At 39.6% G+C, this 22,624-nt stretch overlaps 1 protein-coding gene across 8 annotated transcripts in view; it reads left to right on the plus strand.

Moving 5' to 3' along the window:
- Positions 1-18,910, plus strand: part of Mid1 (midline 1) — a 341,636-nt gene extending 322,726 nt beyond the window's left edge. For 5 of the 8 annotated variants that reach the window (XM_050121020.1, XM_050121015.1, XM_050121018.1 and 2 more), the window contains exons 8-10: positions 2,355-2,516; positions 8,065-8,272; positions 14,824-18,910. In XM_050121020.1, coding sequence (XP_049976977.1) covers positions 2,355-2,516; positions 8,065-8,272; positions 14,824-15,172 — 719 coding nt within the window. In that variant the 3' untranslated portion in view covers positions 15,173-18,910. The remainder of the gene's footprint in view (positions 1-2,354; positions 2,517-8,064; positions 8,273-14,823) is intronic. The other 3 variants (XR_007588532.1, XR_007588531.1, XM_050121019.1) reach the window with 3 other exon arrangements.
- The last annotated feature ends 3,714 nt before the right edge of the window (positions 18,911-22,624 follow it).

The following is a 22,624-nucleotide window of genomic DNA, read 5'->3' on the forward strand; positions in this document are numbered from 1 at the left end:
CACAAGATCCAGAGCACGTGAGGCTGGAGAGATAAAGCGCTTACTGTTCAAGCATAAGGACCAAGGCTTGGCTCTCCAGAACCCACAAAGAAAGCTAAAAGGCATTGCAGTCATCTGCAATCCCAGCATGTAGGACAGACAGAAAGCCAAAAGGAATTGAAGCCACCTATAATCTCAGCATTTAGGACTCAGACAGGGCATCCCAGGAACAAGCTGACTAGCCAAACTAGCCAGAACTTGTGAGTTCCAGGTTCTCTCCGATCCTGGATCTAAAAATAAAGTAGAGAACAATCAAGAAAGGCACCAGGTATCAACCTCTGGCCTGCACATGCACATGCACTCATAAGTGCACTACACACACACACACACACACACACACACACAGATGAACATATACCAAAACAGAGTTTTGAAAAGTTCTTCTCATCTTTTATAATTGCAGGTGTAATTTTTAAGTCACAAGTTGGAGAAAGCATTTGGTATATATAATTCAAAGACAGATTCCAGGGAGCTCACGACTACCCCGCAGTGCTATGCAAATATTTGTGGGTTGGTGTAGATGTATATTTGTTAATTGCTTCTCTTAGGTCTCATTAGGCTCTTGGGGAGTCTTCAGAGTTGGATGAGGTATAAGTTGCCTCGAGATCAAAGGAACTAACCCTTTGACTTGCGAATGAACCAAAAAGGAAAAAGGGGGGTAAATTTGGAGTAGTACCTCAGGAAGTGGAAGGGTCTGGCATTCTCCCAGGGACTAGTACTGAGAAAGGAAACTTCATGACAGCCTAGTCACCAGGGAAATGGGAAAAGGTTCTATTGGAGTGGAGATTGATGGATGGAGAGAGGAAAGTTGGGCCTGATACCAAAAAGAAGTTTCTAGCATCAGTCAGCTGCGAAACAAAATGGACTTCCTTTTTCCTACATGTTCTTCCAAGCCTCATAAATCCTCAGCTTGTTTCTCAACCCATATCCTGCAGAATGAAACCAGAAGAGCAGCCCTACTTCACTCTGGACCAGTGATAAAGCTGGTGAAAAATCCTATGATCTTTCCCAAGGTCCACACTGAGCCCCCAGTTGCCCCTAAGTGCTGCTGTTGCCCCAGGTTTCTCTGAATCCCCACGAATAGGATTACAGAGCACCTTTTAAATCGCTTGCTTTTAAATCTCTTCCACTAGAAGTTGGATAGAGTTGGCTGACCTGTGCTGGGTTTGCTGCTGCATTGACCTAATGAGAAGGCTGTTGTCTTAGAGGGACTAATGTTGTGATGAATCACTATGACAAAAAGTACCTTGGAGAGGAAAGGACCTAATTTCACTTAAGCATCTATATTACTGTTCGCCAAGGGAAGTCAGGTCAGCAACTCAAGCAGGGCAGGAACCAGGAGGAGGCAGGAGCTGATGCAGAAGTCACAAAGGAGTACCACTCTACTGGCTTGCTCATACTGCTTTCTTGTAGCACCCACGACCACAAGTCCCAGGATGTCACCATCCACAGTGAACAAACCTCTCCCACTTCAATCTCCACAGAACAATTAGTGAGGAATTTTCTCAGTTAATGTTCCCTCTTCTCAACTGCTTCTAGCTTGTATCAAGTTGACATAAAACTAGTCAGAGTAGCTTCTCTGCTTGTCTCATTTGTTGAAATAAGCAGACTCTTCCCCAAATGTTTCCCCCATAGCAATGGCAGAGATGCAGGGAACGGATGGAAAACTTCAAACTTACTCCTGCGACAAGCACATTGTCATTTGTGCTCAAGTTAACAAGTCATATGACCAAACTTAAAGCCACATGGCCAAGCAGTATATTCCTCCTTTTTAGAGAGAGAGTAGCTGCAAAGTCACTTTGGCTTGGATATGGCCAAGAGAAGTATCAGAGGCAAAATGCAGTCAATATGTCAGTGTTGATGAAGTCAGCTCTTAGTACATCATCAGCTACCCATCTGTGAGTTTCCCAGTTCATGAGAACCAAGCTTGAATGACCAGTGTCATTCAGGAGAGGGTAAGATGGGGGGGGGGGTCAATCCCTGGTTAATTTTGTTTCTGCCTCACTGCTCTCAATAACACACCATGTGCATGTTCAGTGCATAAGATCCCAGACAAAAGCACCTTCATTGCACCGTTCATACAGACCAGAGTTTGCAATATAAGAATCTTCAGTGATTTGTCCCAGGGGAAATGCTCAAAGGACACATGTAATTCAAAGTGAGCTTTTGATATAGATAGCATGTTGAGCCCAATTTTTTCGGTTATCCCATACAAAAAGAAAAGAAGTTCTCCATGTTTCAATATTTACAGCTTAAATAGCCTAAAATTCTGCCAACATTGTCTGTGATAGCACCTGTCTGGTTGGCTTTTGCAGGTCTGTGTAACTCGGCTGATAGCTGGATGATTGTGCCCAACATCAAGCAGAACCACTACACTGTGCATGGCCTACAAAGTGGCACCAAGTATATCTTCATGGTCAAGGCCATCAACCAGGCAGGCAGTCGCAGCAGTGAGCCTGGGAAGTTGAAGACGAACAGTAAGTGCTGTGAACTCAGCTGAGCTGTCATCTCACATTTGCTCATCTCGTGGCTAACACTCCTGCTCCTTGCTTCTCTTTTTCCTCTTCTGTCTTGGGCATCACCCACAGGCTCAGAAAAAGCAAGGAAAGAGCCAGTGTGAAGTGCTGACGTTCCCAGCAGCTCCCTCTGGGTGTCAAAGTTGATTCTGTGCCTTCTAGGCCATGTGGCCATTAGTTTCTTTGCATATAGTTGCTCTCATTTCTTGAGAAAACAGTACTGAAGAAGTTCTTGTGAGAAATTGAACAGGTGCCTATAAGGCCTGATGCAGAACACATGCTGTATATGTTAGATAGGATTGTTTTCCATAGTAGAAAACAGGTTCATAACTTTTTCTTCAGAAATTCTGTTTTATTTGAAGCATCTGTCTGGGTCTGTGATTCTCAATCATGGGCAGTTTTATCTTTCCTCCCACAACCCCAGTCCATGTAGCATTGAATACTGTCTGGAGACATTTCTCCTGCATTATTACAACTGAGGAGGATGCTGCTGGCATCAAATGAGTGGAAGACAGGCATATTAAACATCTGTGGCATAGAGGATAGCACTCAACACAATGAATGGTGCAGCCTGTCCTTGTGTCTCGTGGTTCAGTCATCTTACTGTTACTGTCACTGTCTCTGTCTACATGTGTTTTGTTTTAACCTCTTTTCTTTCTTTACATCTTTTTGATCTAGAAATATTATGCTATGTCAATATGGTGCCATGTTGTGGGGGTGCCAGTCAACAGAAACAATTAATGAGTTCTCAAGAGGAACTCTCATTTAACCATATCCTTGTCTCCCAGAGCATGGTAGCACATGATTTGATCTTAGGACAAGTGAAGGGGAGAAGAACAACTCTGGATTAAGCACGAGAAAGCTGAAGTTCTGCCACATGTTTTCCATGTGGCCGTGAGACTTGTCTTTTTATATTTTTTTAGACAAAACCATTTTATTTCGTGGTGATTGTAGATTCCCAGAAAACCCGTAGCTATTACAGAGAGGCCTGTATACCCTGTACTCAGCTTGCCCTAGAGTCAGCGTCTTACATGAACCTGACTCATTTGTCACAACCTAAGAAGTTAACATTAGTACATTTCTGTTGCCTAAGTCCTAGGCTTTATGCAGATTTTACAGTTCCTTTAATAGGATCCAGTCTAAGAATTTGTCTCACATTTGGTGGTTCTTCACATTCTCCCCATTTTTAAGGGAAGATTTTGGTTCTTCATTTTTAAAATAGGAAAATTTAGCCTCATTTATACGTTGATAAATTTGAAACAACTTTGAGAATATAAGAATAATATTACGCCATGCTTTGTTAACAGTCACGGAGCACATGAAAATTAACTTATACATACTTAGGGCAACAGCTTGTAATTGCACTCGAGCATGCATTTGACCTCTCAAAAACTGGTGGAGCTCCTAGCAAATTTTTGATGCTGTGCACCAGGCTGAGGACACTGTGACAACATTTAGCTCCTACATATGGTCTTCTCTCAAGGAGACTGTAGACTGCTTGAGAAGACTGAACACTAAGCCTTAGTTATCATTGCATTTCTGAAGTCTGTAATGGCAGCAACTCATGAAAGTGTAGAACATTCCAAAGAACATCACCATGGTAGCTTTTCAGGGTAAGGAAAGATTAAGGGATGTGAAGAAGAGAGAATATCCCATGACAAAGGAATAACATGTACAAAGGCCCACAGAAATGATTATATCTACGCAATAGAAAAGGAATCAGCATAGTAAAAATAAGACATAAGTGGACAGGTTAGCTGAACAATGAAGCTAGAGACAAAACCCGTATTGTAAAACTAGGCACACTGGTGCATACCTATAATCCCAGCACTCAGGACAGTGAAACAGGATCCCAAATTCCAGACCAGTTTAGCCTTTGTTGTGGGACAAAGCCCAGTAACACCACACCACACCACACAAACATACCACCCACCGACACACACACATACCAGTTTTAAAAAATATAAACTAGCTAAGCCTGTTCTCATCGGCCTGTAATCCTACTTACAGGAAGAACCTAAATTCAAGGCCAGCTTAGTCTACAGTACAAGTTCAAGACCAGCCTGAGCAATTTAGTGAGACCCTCTCAGATACGGCTTGGGATATTACTCAATTGTTGTGATCCAGATGCCCTCACTCCCCCTGACAGACAGCCGAACTTCCTTGTGGTCTGTAATTGACAAGGATGTTTGTGTTCTTTCTGGCTGGTGGGTCTCCACAGAAGGAGTAGAGGTATAAAAAGTTGCTGGGCAAGATAAAAATTGCAGTTCTTCCACCTGAAAAGGAGCCTCTGTGTCTCAATCCCGGCACCTCCCCACCAATCTTGGCTATCTAGGCTGCGCTGGCCGCAGCACTTAGTGACAGATTGACTACAATGTGTGGACCCATGATTCCCATCCCCAGCATCACAAAACAAAAACAAATAAAACCAAATGGTAAACCCATTATGGGTCATGAAGCAGTTGGTTTTTTGAGAGCAGTGTTTGATGGGAGATAGGTTGACAGGTTTATATGGTAGGGGTTGGATGAGGATCTAAAAAACATGATTTGTTACACTGTGATGTGGTGAAGGGATTAAAATGAAGGAAGATTGACAGCTGGGGAATGTGTCCAGAGATTATTATGAGAGTTGTCCAAGCAAAAGAATAGTAGCCAGGATAAGGTCATGTCCTCTACAAATGGTCTGATGAATTAAGTTCTTTAGTAACACAATCATTAACTTCCTTCTCAAGCTAATTTGTCTTCATCGAAGCCAAAGCCTGAAAGTTGGTAAAAATGGGCAGTGGTTTGTTTTTTGAAAGACCTCTGTGGCCCAGACAGAATTGGCTCAATGAGAACACAAAGCTTGGCTCCCACTGAAGCTGGTGGGCCCCTGCTATGTGTGAGAGTGTCTGAGAAAGGGGGCTAAGGCAAGCAGGACACTGCAGGCAGTTATCCATTGCAAGTCCCTTCTTTCTGAACATTCTGCTGCTATTCCTCACTGGCATTAGGCCAAACAGCACTCAGGCCTACATAAATGGTGAGCTCCAAGATAGAATTTTTTCCCTCCTCTGTCCATTAGTGTCAAATGGTTTTTACTCACATTTGTCGTTCACCTGTAAAAATTGGAATATTTTAAGAGAGAGCATCTTTGTTCTCTTCTGAGCTTATTCCATGACTTATCCCTAACAGTTGCTGGCATGAACATCCATAGAGACTTTTATATTTGTACAAGCCAAGCCAAGTTTAAACTTTAAAATGTAAACTATAGGGATAATCCAGTAGGTCTGATAGCCTCTGAGAGCTACCTTCTCGGTCCTTGAGGGCTTTTTTTTTCTTTTAAGTCAGATTTATATTCTTTTATCCTTTGTATTTAATTTATTTTTAGTATACAGATATCAATTTTATATCCAAGGATAAGCCCCAAAAATTAGAAGTTTAAGTTTATCATAACACAAAAATTATACATTAGAATTAAATTTAAGACTGTATAAGACTTATGTTCAAACATCCATAAAACATTGACGGTCTCAATAAGATACAAACGAGCAAAAAAATTCTTTTGAGAATTTCAGATATGAGTACTGTATTTACATTATTCTTCCTCTCCCTCTTCTCCTTCTAATTCCTTTCCTATCCTTCCCACCTTTTCTCAAATTCTTAGCTTCCTATTCTTTAATTGTAAGTCTTACACAAACACATATGTATATATGTGTGTGTGTGCATATATATGTATGTTTATAAATGCCATATGCTGAGATCATTTAGTATTACTCACATGTGTTTAAGGCTGACCTCTTTGGATTGGCTAACCTATCAGAGGGCTTGCCCTTAGAGAAGTCTGATTCTCCCTTTCTCAGCAATCATCAATTTGCCTCTGTCTCTCTTCGACATTTGTGGGAAATGATTCGAAATTTGTGGGAAATTTCCAGTCCACATTGGCATGTCCACTGGCTTCCCTTTGATATCTACAGAAATATAAAACAAGGATCAGTAAGCTGTAGTTCAAGGGCCAAATCTGAATACCTACATTTATAAATAAAGGTTTATTTACATATACCCATACCCATTCATTTATCAATTTGTGACTACTTCCTCACTACAAAGACAAAGTCATAAAAGAAACCACATGGCCTACATAACTGAAAATATTTATTTTCTTACCCTCTGCAGAAAAAGTGTGCTCATCACTGACCTAAAGGCAAAAATTTTTGAGGTTCTGGTGTTATGTTTAAATCCAAGCAGAGCCACCCATATTTAAGTGAACACAGTTCTCCATGAGGTCTCCAGCCCAAGCATGCATTGCTTACAGTCATATTTACCAGGCTTTTTTCCTATGACTCCATGGGACTTGCATACTGAGCAGAAGACTTTTCTAACTGCAAGAGTGGTTGGGAAGTTGGACAGTGTGTTATCACTACCAAATTGTAATGTTTCCTGTTTGAAAATGTTCTGTTTGTTATGTGTCAATAGCCAATTGGCTATACTCAGTCCTAATATTGAAGTGACAGAGAAGTAACAGTTACATCAAAATTCCCATAGATGGCTGTGCCAGGAATTTTAATGTTAAACTTTTCAAAACACAAATGTGAATAATGAAAAAGAATTGTATCTATTATATGTATTAATAAATCCAGAAATAGAAAACTTAAGCATTACTATAATTTACCCTTGCTGAAAAAAAATTTTAAAAATATAGTCCCTAAAGAGTGATACTTTTCCTTTTACCAAGCTCAGAACGATGTGTTTGAGTGTTTAGAAACACTCTACATTCCGACTTGAAATCTTGATTTATTTGTTCTTTATTCTGGAGTCTATTTAGCATGGGTGTAATTCAGGCCTGATTATATATGGAAGTCCTTGAAAATAAGGTCTTCATTTTTCTCCTCCTTTCCAGGATGTTCTTCAGCCAGACGCACTTGTACCACAATCCCCCTATCCTATCCAAGGTTGATCCTTGACTATTCCTTTCTGAACAGTTACAGAGCAACACTGGACTCCTCGCTAGAAACTAACTAGAAACTCAAGGAAGCACAGCCACGCTCTTGCTCAGCACTGCTCTTCCTAGAACAAAAAATTCCTGCATAATTTTTTGAACATCATGAAAAGTATAAATAAATAAATACCTTTTAAAACTGTTTATAAATATTAAATTGCTATTAGAGTATAAGATACACTTTTGCGGTAGGAAGTATAGCTCAAGGAAAAATGGCTTATTCTAGGCTTTGCCTCTTCGTCTGTATTTCATGTGTATGGGTCTTTTGCCTGTATGTGTGTCTGCAAACCTTGTGCATGCCTTATGCCCAGTGAAATCAGAAAAGGGCATCAGATCCGCTGGAACTAGAGTTATAGATAGGAGTGAACTGCCAAACCCAGGCCCTCTGGATGAGCAGTTAGTGCTCTTAACCACTATGCTATCTCTTCATCCCTTGATTCAGACTTTTAAATCTGACTGTGAAGCTATACCATTTGTTACATTCCAATAAGCAGTACTCTTTCACTTCTTTTTCTTTTGTGAACTTGTTTCTAGGTCAGCCGTTTAAGCTGGATCCCAAATCTGCTCATCGGAAACTGAAGGTATCCCATGATAACCTGACAGTGGAACGAGATGAGTCATCATCCAAAAAGAGTCATACGCCTGAACGCTTCACCAGCCAAGGAAGTTACGGAGTGGCTGGAAACGTGTTCATTGATAGTGGCCGACATTACTGGGAAGTGGTCATAAGTGGAAGCACATGGTAGGCAGAATCTATTTTCCTCCAACAGTAAAAAGCACAAACTATTCTGTTATTTGTCAAGGATATCAATAAGCTGCTTTGTACTTTATCAAGGTTATACGTTTATAATCAGCATCCATTCTGAAGAGTAAAACCTACCCCTGCAATAATGCTACATAGCAAACATCCCCCAAATCAGTGTATCTTCAAAGCAACCATTTACTAATGCTATTAGACACATATATTTGTAGGTTAGCTGATAAGGATTAATCCCAACTGGATTTATACTTTAATCTACAGGTTGGGTCTAGGTCAATTTTATGTCTCTATTCCAGCAATGCAGAAATCTAGCATAGTAGTACAGGCCTATAACCCCAGTATTCATGATGCAGAGGCAGGAAGAACTAGAGTTCAAAGTCATCTTCATGTGTGTGTATGTATAGAAAGAGATAAAAATATAGTGAGTTCAAGGCCAAAAGAAAAAGAGGAGTGATGTTATTCTCATTTTACAAATGACATGACTAAGGCATGGCCCCAAAGTCATAAAATTCACAGTTGGTAGTTACAAACTCTGTAGTCAGGGGTCTAACTTTTAACTAGGAGCCCATAAATAAAGGACAAGAAAGTTAATATCTTGATTTTACAGGTCAGGAATTTTTTTTGTCCCAAGTACTCAGCCTGGGGCTGTCATAGTGGGAAAGCAGCCACAGACAATGCATGTACAAATGGGTAGGACTGGGTGCTAATAGAACTTCATTTGTGAGAATAGGCCAGGAGCCAGAGTTGACCCCCGGGTTGAAGTTTGTTGATCTCTGCTCTAACCGCCATAGTATGCCTTACTCACTGAAGGGCGATATAGCTTTGAAAAGTTATAATTATGCTTTAACACATGAACAAACATACTTAGTGAGTGATAGCTGACATGAAAGAAGGGAAGTTGTGGAGAAGGATTCAAGGGGGAGAGGGCAGGATGAGAGCAGTAAAAATGACCAAAATTCATTGCATAAATATATGAGACTTCCAAGTAATAAAAAATTAAAACAAAAATAAAACTTAAAATCAATATTCAAAAGTACAAAACCTGAAATTCATGAGGACACCAACAGTGTTTGTTTTAATCCAAGAATGATAAGGCACTTCTAAAACAAGTCATTTTCTTATAAATCCTTGCAAATAATACAATGTACACAAATTGCACATAGCTGAGTACAAGTCAACCCAAATCTAAGGAACCTTGCTCAAGTGGCTATCTCCACTCTCTTAATAATGGTATCTGTATTAACCTAGCTGGTAGTTTTTCATCTCATATTATCCTCCTGATTCTCTTTGCCTAGACTATTTTCTTTATTTTCTTCTTTTCCACAGTGTAACTTATTTTTATTTTTTAAAATTTTTATTGGTTTTATTGAGCTATGCATCCTTCTCCACTCCCCTCCCTTCCTCCCCCTCCCCTTTGCCCTCTCCCGTGACCCCTACACCTACACTCCCAATTTACTCAGGAGATCTTTTTTTTTCCCCCTCAGGAGATCTTGACATCTTCCTATGTTGATCCTTGTATGTCATTCTTAGGGTCCTTTTTGTTGTCTAGGTTCTCTGGGGTTGTGAACTGTAGCCTGGTTTTTTCTTTGCTTTATGTCTAAAAGCTACTGATGAGTGAGTACATATGATATTTGTCTTTCTGGGTCTGGGTTACCTCACTCAATACCTTTTTTCTAGATTCATCCATTTCCCCGCAAATTTCACAATGTCATTATTTTTTACCACTATGTAGTACTCCATTGTGTAAATATGCCACATTTTCCTTATCCATTCATCAGTTGAGGGGCATGTAGGTTGTTTATAGGTCATGACTATTACAAATAATGCTGCTATGAACATAGTTGAGCACATGTCCTTGTGGCATGATTGAGCCTCTTTTGGGCATATACGCAAAAGTGGTATTGCTTGGTCTTGAGGTAGGTTGTTTCCTAGTTTTCTAAGAAATCACCATACTGATTTCCAAAGTGGCTGTATGACCATTTTCATGTTCTAACATTCTGTCAGATGATGGGGAAGAAGTCCTACTTCTTCCAAGGCTGTGGGATTCATTGGCACTTGAAATTTATGTGTGTTCCTTTGTGTGTGTGTGTACATATGGAGGCCAGCTGCTTCCTCAACTGCAGCCCACATTATTTTTTTGAGACAAGGTCTCTCACTGAACCTGGAGTTTAAGGATTCTGCTAGATTGGCTGGTGACCAAAGATCCTTTTGTCTCCATTCCTCTAGTTCTGGGATCATAGGCACCTAGCATTTTTCTCTTTCTCACGTTTTAAAAATTTTATTAAAACACACTTACTTCGTTTCTCCTTCACTCTCCTCCTTCCCTCTTCTACTCTGTCTACCTACTCCTCCCAAATTCATGATGCTTCCTCTTATTTAACCATTTTAAACCATTGTGGTTACACACACATACACACACACACACCCTGCTGAGTCTGTTCTATCTTGCTGCATGTATGTTTCTAGGTCTGACCACTTAGTATTAGATAACCAATCAGAGGGCTCATCCATAGGGAAGACTGATTCTCCCTCTCAGAAGTTAATTGCTTATAGGTTTTCATTTATGGGTGGGACTTCACATTTCCCCCATCTATACTATAATGTATACTATTGTTGAAATTGTTCAGGTCTTGCTTATATAGTCATGTTGCTGGAATGTCGTGAGTATAGCATCATTGTCATAGTTAGCTTTTTATATGGAACCTGAAGTACCAGGCTTGCGTTCTCTGAATCAATTGGCACTTGAAATTTTTAGCTATGTTGAGCAAGTTAAAAGCACAAAGGGAAAAAGAATTCATGTGCGGAGAAGCAAACATTTCTAGTTAATTGGTGTCCTTTATTAATCTGGTATTTCAGAATCTAGTGTTTAAATGATTATAACCCCATTAATTACTTGTGATAAATGATACCTGATCATTATGATCTCATTGCCACTGATGAATAGTATGGAAAATTGCATCAGACCACTTTAGCTACATAAACACAGATCAGTATTACCTTTAAAACATGTTCCAGATGTCAAAACTAACTCGTGTGGGAAAAATAAATTGTACAATTAGTTGCCACACATTGGGTCTTTACATGCAAACCTGATTGTGTCAATTTAAAAAAATCACATGTAGAAAATAGATTTGCATTTCCTAGATGGAAAGAGCAAGGGAGCATTGCCCCCTACAATTAAGCCTGTGACATACAACAGTTAGTGACATACACACATATTTTTATGAAATATATGCTTGATTTTAAATTAACATGTACATTATGATTCATATAATGGAACATGTTAACATTGCTCTGTGATGCACTTTTTTTGTATTTGTAATTGCTTTATGTCTCACTGCATCACTTAATGGAACATTATATTCTGCCTGCACCTTTCAAGTTCAATGAAATTATGTACATAGTTTCACAGATTAATGATAATATAATGATACTTTCCCTTGCCTAATGGACTGTACACTTGATTTATTTTCTTGCTTTCGATTGCTGCTAACATGCACTTGGTATTAATGAAACAGTGTTAAGTAAGGTAGTAATAATGGGCTCATACCAATATTACTAGACAGGAATTTGAGAGGGCAGCATTAGATTTCTGTACTTTTCTTCTAATTTTAACTTTCTGCTTTTCTAAATGAAGTCAGCCCCCCCGGTGAAGCTACGTCAAAGGGTTAAATGGAGGTTAAAATGGGAAGTCAACATTAGCATTCTTTAATTTAAAAATGGTCTGCAGCATCAAGAAAGAAACAATACAGCCATTGTTATTTGGCGATGCAAATTTAAGTTCCATGTAATCTGAAAAATTAAAATAGTGTCTGCTGAGTCATAGAGTACAGCTTCAAGGGAGATATTTTAAATTGAAAAATGCACATCATGGGGTTAGAGAGATGGTTTAGTTGCTAAAGTGCCTGGTATGCAAGCATAAGGGCCTGAATTATGATCCCAAGTATCCACGTAGAAGCCAGGTATTAGTTGCACATGCCTGTAACTCTAGTTTGGAGGTGGGTGAACACAGACAGGAGGATTCCCCAGAGCTGATTGGCTAAACAGCTTAACCAAATTAGTTAGGTCTGGATTTAATGAGAGAAGCAATAGAAGACAACACCCAGTATTAAACTCTGGCCTTGCATGTGTATGCATGGGCATGGGAGCACATACAGAGGGGGGGAGGGAGGAAGGGAAGGAGGGAGGGAGGGAAGGAGGGAGGGAGGGAGGGAGGGAGGGAGGGAGGGAGGGAGAGAGGAGGCGAATATTCCAAAAATGTATTAGCTTGCTCTTAGCAAATAAACAGAAGTCAGTCAAGGATCTACAAAGATAAATGGGGGTGGAAAACTTATGCCTGACTCCAGTGCATGAAGTCACAAGGACCTGGTGTCCTCTGCTAAAGCAGGTGCATCCTGAAGTCTTCTAAAGCTTCATCACACCTCATACCCGCTGCCTACCATTGGGAAACAGTGTCCCTGATCCTCTTCCAACTTCAGGATCCTGTGCAAGGATATTGCAATTGCATAATATGATCCAGACTCACACAAAAATGGGCCTTCTGGGTAGCACAACCCAGAACTGTCTGTGCACAGAGATTGACAGGAAGGACACGAAGTTGCTGTGTTGATCACAGCAGGGCTGGCTCACTAATTTAATGGATTGCCAATATATCTTCTTGAGTTGTAGCATGTTTTCAAACACACCTCTCTTAAATCTATTGTATTTTAGATCTAACATCTGATTTTTCTTTTTAAAAATGTTATTTTAAACAAAGACCAGTGAAGTTTCTCTTTCTGCTTATAGTCAGGTATTAGATGTCAATATCCGATTACACTTGTTTCTGCTCTAACATATCAAAACTTGAACTCAGGGTTTTTCACTCTTGATTAATAGTGATATGTTTGGCTTATGATAATAACTGTGAAATGTTTTAAGTATTAAAGGGCATGTCTCAGTTACTTAAAAAGAGAATAAGAAGCTTTGAATATTATAGGAAAATTCTTTAGAATTTTTATTTTTGAGTAATAAGAAAGGATATTTAGAGTAATGGAATAACTATCTGCTCAGTAGAATTTAAAATATTTTTTAAATTCCTTTAGAATTTCAAACAATGTATTTTTCATACAATATATTTCCTCAACGCCTTCCCTTACAACCTTATGAACCCTCCTATCCCTTCCCACACAGTTTTTACATTACTTCTCTCTTTTTTTTTCCTTTTTGTCACATTGAATCCATAAGATTTATGTTTAGGGGTGTGTGTGTGTGTGTGTGTGTGTGTGTGTGTGTGTGTGTGTGTCAGAAGAAGGTGTTGGATCCCTTAGAGCTAGAGTTGCAGGTGGTTGTAGCTGTGAGCCAGACTCAAATCCTCTGGAAGATTAGCTTGTATTCTTCTCTTTTTTACATACTAGTCTCAGTTTACCCTCCCTCCCTTCCCACTCCTCTCACCTTCCCATTTCCCTCCACATGTGCAGTTGTTACAATACACTTAATGAAAATAAAAATCCATTACAAGCAGGGCTAATACCTCAAGTCCTATCACTCAGAAGGCTGAAAGCAGAAGGTTGTGAGAGTTTGAGGCTAATGTGAGCCACAGTGCGAAACTATTTTTCAAACTGAATAGACAGACAGATGATAGGTAGATAGGTAGATAGATAGGAAGGAAGGAAGGAAGGAAGGAAGGAAGGAAGGAAGGAAGGAAGGAAGGAAGGAAGGAAGGAAGGAAGAAAGAGGCTCTTCCATACAAATGCTGAGGTTATGCTGATAACCCCATGGGAGGGAATGAACAATAAATGTATTTATGACACTAACCTTCCTGAACATCATAGCTCAACCTGGCCTACCTTGAATGTTCTCTGACTACTTACATGAATCTACAGTCAGACTAACTTCTTTAACACAAAGCCCTACTTGTAATAACATCTTGATTATCTCACATCCTTTATTGTCTTCGGTACAGTGTATAGTATCAGTTTCCCCTCATGATGCCCAATGTCTTACAAAAGGACGACATTGTATATCACAAAAGCAGAGGATAATTTTGCAACTCTACATTGCCTTTAATAAGGTAAAAAACCCCAAAACTTAAATCCAGGCACCCCAAATCATAGTTCGTCTGTAAATTTAAGGTTGATGTCATAGGCTCACAGCCACAGTTCGAATGCCCAGTAGCTCTATGGGGTTTACGATGACTGTAGTGAACAGAGCAGAACATTTCAATTACAGAAAGGTCTGAGTTGATCAGCCACTGGTCCAGAGAATTTAATGCGCAGGCATGCACAAAAAAAGAAACAAAGCAGTATAGAGGAAAGTCAGGATGCTCTTGCAACACTTATGCTGAAAAAAGGATTGTAGGCCAACATAGTGGCTGCCTTCCACCTCTTTGTGTTTGGTAAGGACCGTGAAAAGTATTTAGATTTAAATACTCTTCTAGGGAGAGATCAGGAACAACAAATAATCACACTTTAATAGCCCTATGGTACACAAAACAAATTTTACTCGCATGCTGTGTGGTTTATTTTTTTTTTCTCACTGCTGTTTTGTCTCTGCAGGTATGCCATTGGCCTTGCATACAAATCGGCCCCCAAACATGAATGGATTGGGAAGAACTCTGCTTCCTGGGCTCTCTGCCGCTGCAACAACAATTGGGTGGTTAGGCATAACAGCAAGGAAATCCCCATTGAGCCGGCCCCCCACCTCCGGCGCGTAGGCATCCTACTGGACTATGATAATGGTTCTATCGCTTTTTATGATGCTTTGAACTCCATCCACCTCTATACCTTTGATGTGGCGCTTTCGCAGCCGGTGTGCCCCACCTTTACTGTGTGGAACAAGTGTTTGACGATTATAACAGGTCTTCCCATCCCAGACCATTTGGACTGTACAGAACAGCTACCTTGAGCATCCAGTCCCAGAGCAGCTCTGAGGAATAACAAAGGTAGAGGCTGTTTAGAGGATTGAGAAACTAAGGCTTCGAGAGTGTGATTAATTCTCCCCAGTTTGTCCAGAAACCAGCTCAGATAGGGCTCAAAATGAGAGATTTCGCTTCTTTTATTGTGTTTTGTATTAAGTGCAGGCTTTAATAATTTCTTTGATTTTTTTTGTATTTAGAGGAAAATCTATAGATTATTTATAAAAGGAACATAATCTGGATTGCAGCTCGTAGGAATCACTTGGTTTTGTGCATTAAGAGGCCCATAAGTTTACCAGCCCTTTACCGGTTTCATTTCATCAGTGTATGGGCTTGCAAAAACCCTTCTGTAGACTTGTGTGTTTATTCACTTTCTCACATTCTATTTCGTACTGAGATCGTGTTAGGTCCTGTCACTTAGAATAACAGAGTATGCAGCTATTTAAAAAGCAAAAGTCATTTAGAATCTAGTAAGGAAGTAAAAAGGCTTCCTTTCTCTGGCTGAACTTGAGATATCTTAACTGTGATGTCAGAAACTTGTATTGGATCAAACAGTAGGGGGAATAAGGGAGAAGGAGAGAATTAACTTTGGACCTCAAGTTTAGTTGTGACTGATGGGATGATCTGGAGAAGAAAAAGTTTTCTTAACCCTTTAGTCATGTTTTCACCCATTTCTCCAGGGCTGACACTTTTGGGCTAGCATCATGAATGAGATTACAATTGAACCTTGTCATTTTGAATCTTACAGATAAGTCAAGAATTCACGCTGATTTGGATTTTATCAAAAGAGGAATTCTGTTCCATGGTATAAAACTGTTTTTCCTTTCCTCTTAGTAGTTATATTAGGCCTGTGAAATTCTTTGGCTACATTTAATAGGTGCCCTATTTTGCCCTGCCAAAAATCAAGCTTTCATTTTCTTTCTGGGTCCATGGAAATTAACGTGTTCCATTACAAATTCCAATCCCGTTTTCAATTGATTTTGTTCTCTAGGACATCAGCACATGGCCTTGAACACTACCATGTCCAAATGTAAGTCACCAAAAACAGTATATATGAAAAATGATATGACACACTACAGAAAACACTCACCACCAGCATACATGCCTCTAAAGTGACACTATTTAGGAAGCACACTTTGAAAGATGTAGACATTCCCTTATATCCTAGTATAGTTTATCATAGAGTTGGAAGACAAAATTTCAAATTTACTGTTCCAGCAGGGGAATTGGTTAATAGGAACTGCTAATAAAATTTCCGATAAAAGTCTTTTCACGCTGATCAGATACAGTGCTATGATCCCTGGATTAAGACTTCCTCAGGTGGTCTTTGGCATAGGACATTGGCATGGGTTCACTTGCTAAATGGTTTAAATGATTTAATTGCTAAAATATTTATCTGGGCTACCACGTGAGCCAGCCATTGACTGAAAGACTGGTAGATTGAAGAATTGGGTTTGTTTTTTAATCAAATCGACCATTTCCCGAAATCACTCGCTACACTCTCCGTTTAAGCATCATGTGGTCACAATTGATGTACTTGCCAATCTGGGCTTCATGGAAGACAAAGCTTCTGTGTCTTTTTGTCTCTTCCCTGGCAGATGCTGTCCTTTTTCTTAATGGATATATTTTATATATTTACTATATTATTTATACCCAGATGGATATTTTGATAGCAGCTTAAGACAATTTCACATCTTAAAAATGGACATCTCAGTGGAAAAAATCTTCATTTTTCTCTAGGAACCTTTTAGGACTTTTGACAGTACAAAAATTTGTCTTTGCCTTCCCTGAATAAACTGAAAAGTTGTCTCAGTCATTTTTATGTACATTTTGGGTAACTGGATAAAGATATTTTAATGCACTTTGTACACTTGCAGGTTCTAAACAAAAGGGTCTAAAACTCGATTTCTGAGTTTTTAAAAACTCATGGTCTCCAGGTTACAATAAATGCTACAGTTTGCCTTATGATGTTAACATAAAGCATTTCCTAGAAGGACACTATTTCCATGAATATGTTTTTCAGTATAAAGATGTTACTGCTCAGATTTTTACCGCAAGCTGTTTAGGGTGTGTTTTGACTATTTTTGTAAGAACAAGACAAATTCTGTTATAATTTTGTTGTGGAAGTCTTACTCTTGGCTAACTTAAAAACATCGTGGATGTAGCAGTTACTATTTCCAGGTTGTCATATTTACAGGAAAATATGTATATGGTGAAAGGCCACAGTGTTTAATTGCTGTAATGATGTAGAAAAGATTTTGTGTGGAATTTTTTTAAGTCTACAAATACATGATGTAAACATTTGCTGCAGTATAACTCTGCATTTCCTTTAAACAGACTGGCGCCACTCACAGGAAGCATTTCCATAGAGGGGCACAAGAGATGGCAGTGCTAATCAAATTAGTACAATGAAACTGATGAGATGCCAACGAAGGTTGTAAAGGCTTGGCACCATGTGTATGTGAATGACTCAGTTGCCAAGTGCCCTGAGTGCAGAAGGGCTTAAGCTTAGTATCATGTTCTCTCTTCACTGTGATGAAACTCTTAGTGCTTCTTGAACACAAGACCAGCATATTCACCTTTCTCTTGACCCTCCGTGTTATGTAGCCCATCCTTGGAACAGGACTCCAAAATATGGTACTGCTTTTCCTTGGATAAAGAGAGCATGGATCCAGCATTGGAAACTGCTTGTTGGAACTTGCCTTTGATTCGGATTGTTGAAGTCCGAATCTAAATAGTAGATTCGATGAGGGTAGGTGCAGGGTGAAGATTTTCTCTCTAGCTTTAAAAGAAAGTGTCTTCAGAAAGTGACTGTAGAGATAATGGTTTCTTTGGGGGGGGGGGAAAGCAACCTGAACACAGGCGGACTTTTTATTATGGTACTGATAAATGGACCTTGAACTTCCTGAGGAATGAGCCAGTGCCCTCCGACTCAAGATGGATTTCTATCTCAGCTCCAGGAGCACATACAAATGGCTGCAGAGACATGTGCCTGCCTGTTCAGTGCATCTGGTGTTGGAAAGCTGACATCTGCTCTCTCCTGGTAAAACATCAATGGCATGCAGAGACAATGACACTAGCAAGTACTTCTCATCCAGGTCTTGATTTTGCTACCCGAGAAGACATTTGGCCATATCGGGAGTCAATTTTGGTAGTCACAAGCTGGAGACCTGGCATCTGGTGGGTAGAAGTCAGGGATGGCATTAAACATCCTACAGTGCACAGTGAAGCTCCTCACCAGAAAAAAAATGGTATCTGACTCAAGATGTCAGCTGTGTCCTAATTTAGCTACTCCTGAAGGTTTGCCTTTCTTCCAGGGACAAACAAAAAGGCACAGCGGTCAATACTGTCACAGGAGTGGCACCTTCATCATCAAAATTATTTACAAAATACTTAGAGAAAATCTGAGTTCTAAAGCAATCCCAGACTCTGTGAATGCGAATTATGGAAATAAAGTGCTGTGATCCAATGAGCTTAGTGTAGAAATGAGAAGGTTTTCTCTATGCCTCCTTGTACCAGCACAAATTCAATTCTGGTATTTGAGTCAACTGCCAAGCCCCTCAATCCTGAATCTCTTCTTGTTTTCTGTTGCTTCCTGGTTCAAAATAAAATCCTTTTTGTGGCACCAGAATAGCTCTTTGCCTGGCTTTGTTGCTTTTTGCCGCTTTACATTTTCACAGTCATGACCTGCACAAACACTTCCTTGACTTCTGCTTGTTTCTTCCAATATTTTATACTATGCAATTCATTTTGTTTTGTTGCCTAAAATCTTCATATCCACTATCTACCATTCCCCATTCAAAATATAGATATTTTACAAGACTGACAATCCCCTACAGGGAATTTTACAAGACAATGAAAGCAAACTTTTTAAGGAGTGGAAACCCAGAGTAAAGATTGCTTGATGTCAGGCATCACGAGGGTGAGAGAGAAGAGGGCAGCAGAGAAACAGTGGTCTTCAGGCATCCTTCCGGGTGGTTTATTAGTATATAACCATGCCAGGAGCCCAGAAGCTGCCTTTTCCATCTTAGACATGGAAGCCCTTTTAGTCTAGGTCAGTGTTAAGCAGAATGAGTTGCATGGAGCTACAGTATCAGGGCCACCAAACAGTTGTTGAAAAGGCCCTCTCTGTCTCTCTTCAGACCTGCTAGTCAGAACCTCCGAAGAAGTTATCTAGCAATTTGAATTCAAAAAAGCCCCACAGTAAATTCTGGTACGAATGAGAGTTTAGGAGACACTTCTCTGCAGAAATCCCCAACTTCATCGCCCATATAAAAAGGTTTTTACAAACCAAACTGTGTTTCTAAGGCTAAGTAATATCAAAGCAAAATGTTATTCAGGGATAACTCGTCTGACTTATGAAAATATTGCACACACGCTGATCTCAGGGTCCTACTCTAAAAGATGGTGTGGCAAGGATGGGAAAACCCACCCAGCAGCATGGACTTTTCAAAAATACCATTTTAAAGCTCATCCAGGATTTGCAGCCAGTGCTAGGCCCCGAGTTGGTCACTTTAAAGTTCAGATGGTGAATGCCAAGGTTTGCTGGCATGGCACAGTCTCTGCCATGACTCTTCCCAGTCTGTGTGGTCATAGAAAATATGTCAATGAATGGATATGACTGGGAGCCAATAAAGCTTTGCCTGCAAGCCATTGTTTGCTGTCCTCTGCTGTAGTGAATGATGGACTACCCAAAGCCCTTGGGCATTCTGTACCCTCTCACTCACTCAAGACTGGGCCATGTCCCTTTCATGTATCAGTGAGCTCTAAAAGTTCTCTCCAGCAATAAATTCCACCACATCTCTGAAACCCATGGAGAACTGGTTTGGGCTACTTAAGATATAGTTATTCAATGGATATTGGAAAATTCCTCATTTGACAGACTAGAGTGGGGCGTGACAAAGTTCTAATGATTAGCTTTACAACCTTCATAATCTCAACTCAAATCAGACTTCTCGCAAGTGATAGGTGTGTAAAAGATATTCCCTTTTGACAAGTGCTTAAGTCCATTTCTCTTGAGCCTTTAAAGCATTACAGACAACACCCTAATTAATCTCCTTTAAATGTTAATGTGAAGAGCATGCCAAGCAATTACCAAGGCAGCCCACATCCCATCCTTTCCTTTTAGTTTTAATAAGAGTAATATATTTATGTAGGTAGTTGCTTGTGATAATAAAAGTAGCACAAAAGGAAAGACATCTGGGACTTGTAAATTCCCTTTCTTTTACATACCAGCCTTCTCATGGAATACACATTTAGATAAAAATGGGGTCTAGGACTTAAAGTAAATCCCTTCTTTAAGTTGCCCTAACTTAGTATGGGCAGTCCATGGAAATAAATGCAGTTCTCTCTTTGGATCGCTTTCAGTAATGTCCTCCTAAGAGAATTATTAAATTATGATTAGATAGGAAGCATAGCAATTAGCAGGCAAATATGTCATGGCCTAAAACCAATTACCAATTAAGAAATAGCACAGAAAAAATGATTTAATAAACATTGGTTCTTTTGCACAGTCTATTTATTCTTAAAGCTCAATGTTGATGACAGTCATTAAGAGCTGTTCAAATTCACGAATGCATTTCAAGTACTAATAATAATTTTCCCCTAAACTAATGGTATTTCCCCTCCAACTATTGGCCTCCTTCACCTCCTCTTCTTGCTCAAGCTTCCCAAAGGACTGCTCATACCTGCCATTGCTCATTCCTTACCCAGAATTGCACCTTCCAAAGTGCCATCACAAGTTCAGTGGCTTTCATTACACCAGAAAGTGCTCACTGATATGAGAAGTGACATCCATACTTAGGAAAACAAAATGTCCTCAGGAATTCTCCTGTCATCTTGACATACAACAGCTTTTTGAGATATGCTTAGCTAACTCCTTTTTAATCTCCCTATATCATTGCTAATCATCACTGTGTACTAAAACTGCTTATTCACACAAGTTCAAATCGCTAGGTCTAATTTTTCCTCTATCTCTGCCATATACATAGGCTTGCTTTGGAGTAATCATTTTTAGAAACCTAAAGGGTACCTCAAGTTCGATATGTCCAGAATTGCATTCATGATCTCTGCTTGAAAACTCCTTTTACCCAAAATCCATATGTCAATATTTGATGTCATTCTTCTCTGCTGCAGAAACTCCTTCAGCCAGGAGCCTTTAAGATACCATCCCACTAGGTGTGGCCTCTTATACTATAAATGCCTATGTAAAGTTCTCTCTCTCTCTCTCTCTCTCTCTCTCTCTCTCTCTCTCTCTCTCTCTCTCTCTCTCTCTCTCTCTCTCTCTCTCTCTCTCCTGGCTGCTGGGTTCGGTTCCTGTTCCCCTTTCATGCAGAAGACTTTGATCTGTGAGTCTACCCCTCAATAAATAGCCTTTTATTGTACTCAATTCTAAGCTAGTGTGGGGTTTCTTTTTAGCATCCATCTTCAGTCCTCTGGGTTCAATCCATTACCAAGTCTTTTGAACTTTATTTTTTAAGTGTATCTTTTACTTAGCTTCTACCTCTACACACAACCTCCATCTCTTTCATAACTCTCACTTCCACCACTGAAGAGGACTTGTCTATATGTATTCTACTGTATTGACTAAAACCTTTCTGAGTTTTGCACCTACTTCCTATCAAACTGTTCAATTCTTGGAGGAACCTTTTTCTGATATCCAAGCATGAACCACATTCCCCTAACATCCACTCACAGAGACATCTGTACCCATCTTCATGATGTTTTCCATGGTTGTGGTTTTTTTATTAGGGAAAATTTTATTTACTATTTCTGCTCACATGCCCTCCACAGAGTGTAATATCTCCAAAATCTGTGACCAAGCTCTGCTTAGCCAAATATTTGCCATATAGTAGTTAACTGATAAATATTTAGAGCAGAATTCCAATTTCCCATGGATACATCTTACAATTTTCTCTTAAATTCCCATTTTTAAAAATCTTTTCATTGATAAACATTTTATACAATGTATTTTGATCTTATTTCTCTTCCCTCACTTCCTCTCAGACAATCCTCACCTGTCTAACCACCCAACTTTCTGTTCTTTTTTATTTCTCTTTTTACTTTTAATGCTATTTTTCACTTTTGAGGTTATAATATAATGTGTGAACTTCCGACTTCCAGGTAGCAGGAGCACATTCAGTACCCATGTTGCTTGCTTGGTCAGTATCTTGAGTCACTAATTCTATGTTCCTGCCCTGCTAATTTGCATTGGCTGATTTGCCTGTTTCCACTATCATTCCAGAACCTGTTCTTGTATTTACATATATAAATATCCTTCTGCCCCTCTCAAAAAATTAGTACACCCACATGTCCCCACAAATACAGGCTATCAGAGCCTATGAATGACATGGGAGAGGAGCTGGACAGAGCGTGTTTGGCAGGTATGATAAAAATTTCTCACACAGAAGATTAATAAATATGTGAGGTTATAAATGTGCTGA

This window comes from Alexandromys fortis, unplaced genomic scaffold (genome assembly GCF_014885135.2).
Source record: "Alexandromys fortis isolate MF-2015 unplaced genomic scaffold, M_Fortis_MF-2015_v1.1 scaffold_192, whole genome shotgun sequence".
Taxonomy (NCBI): domain Eukaryota; kingdom Metazoa; phylum Chordata; class Mammalia; order Rodentia; family Cricetidae; genus Alexandromys; species Alexandromys fortis.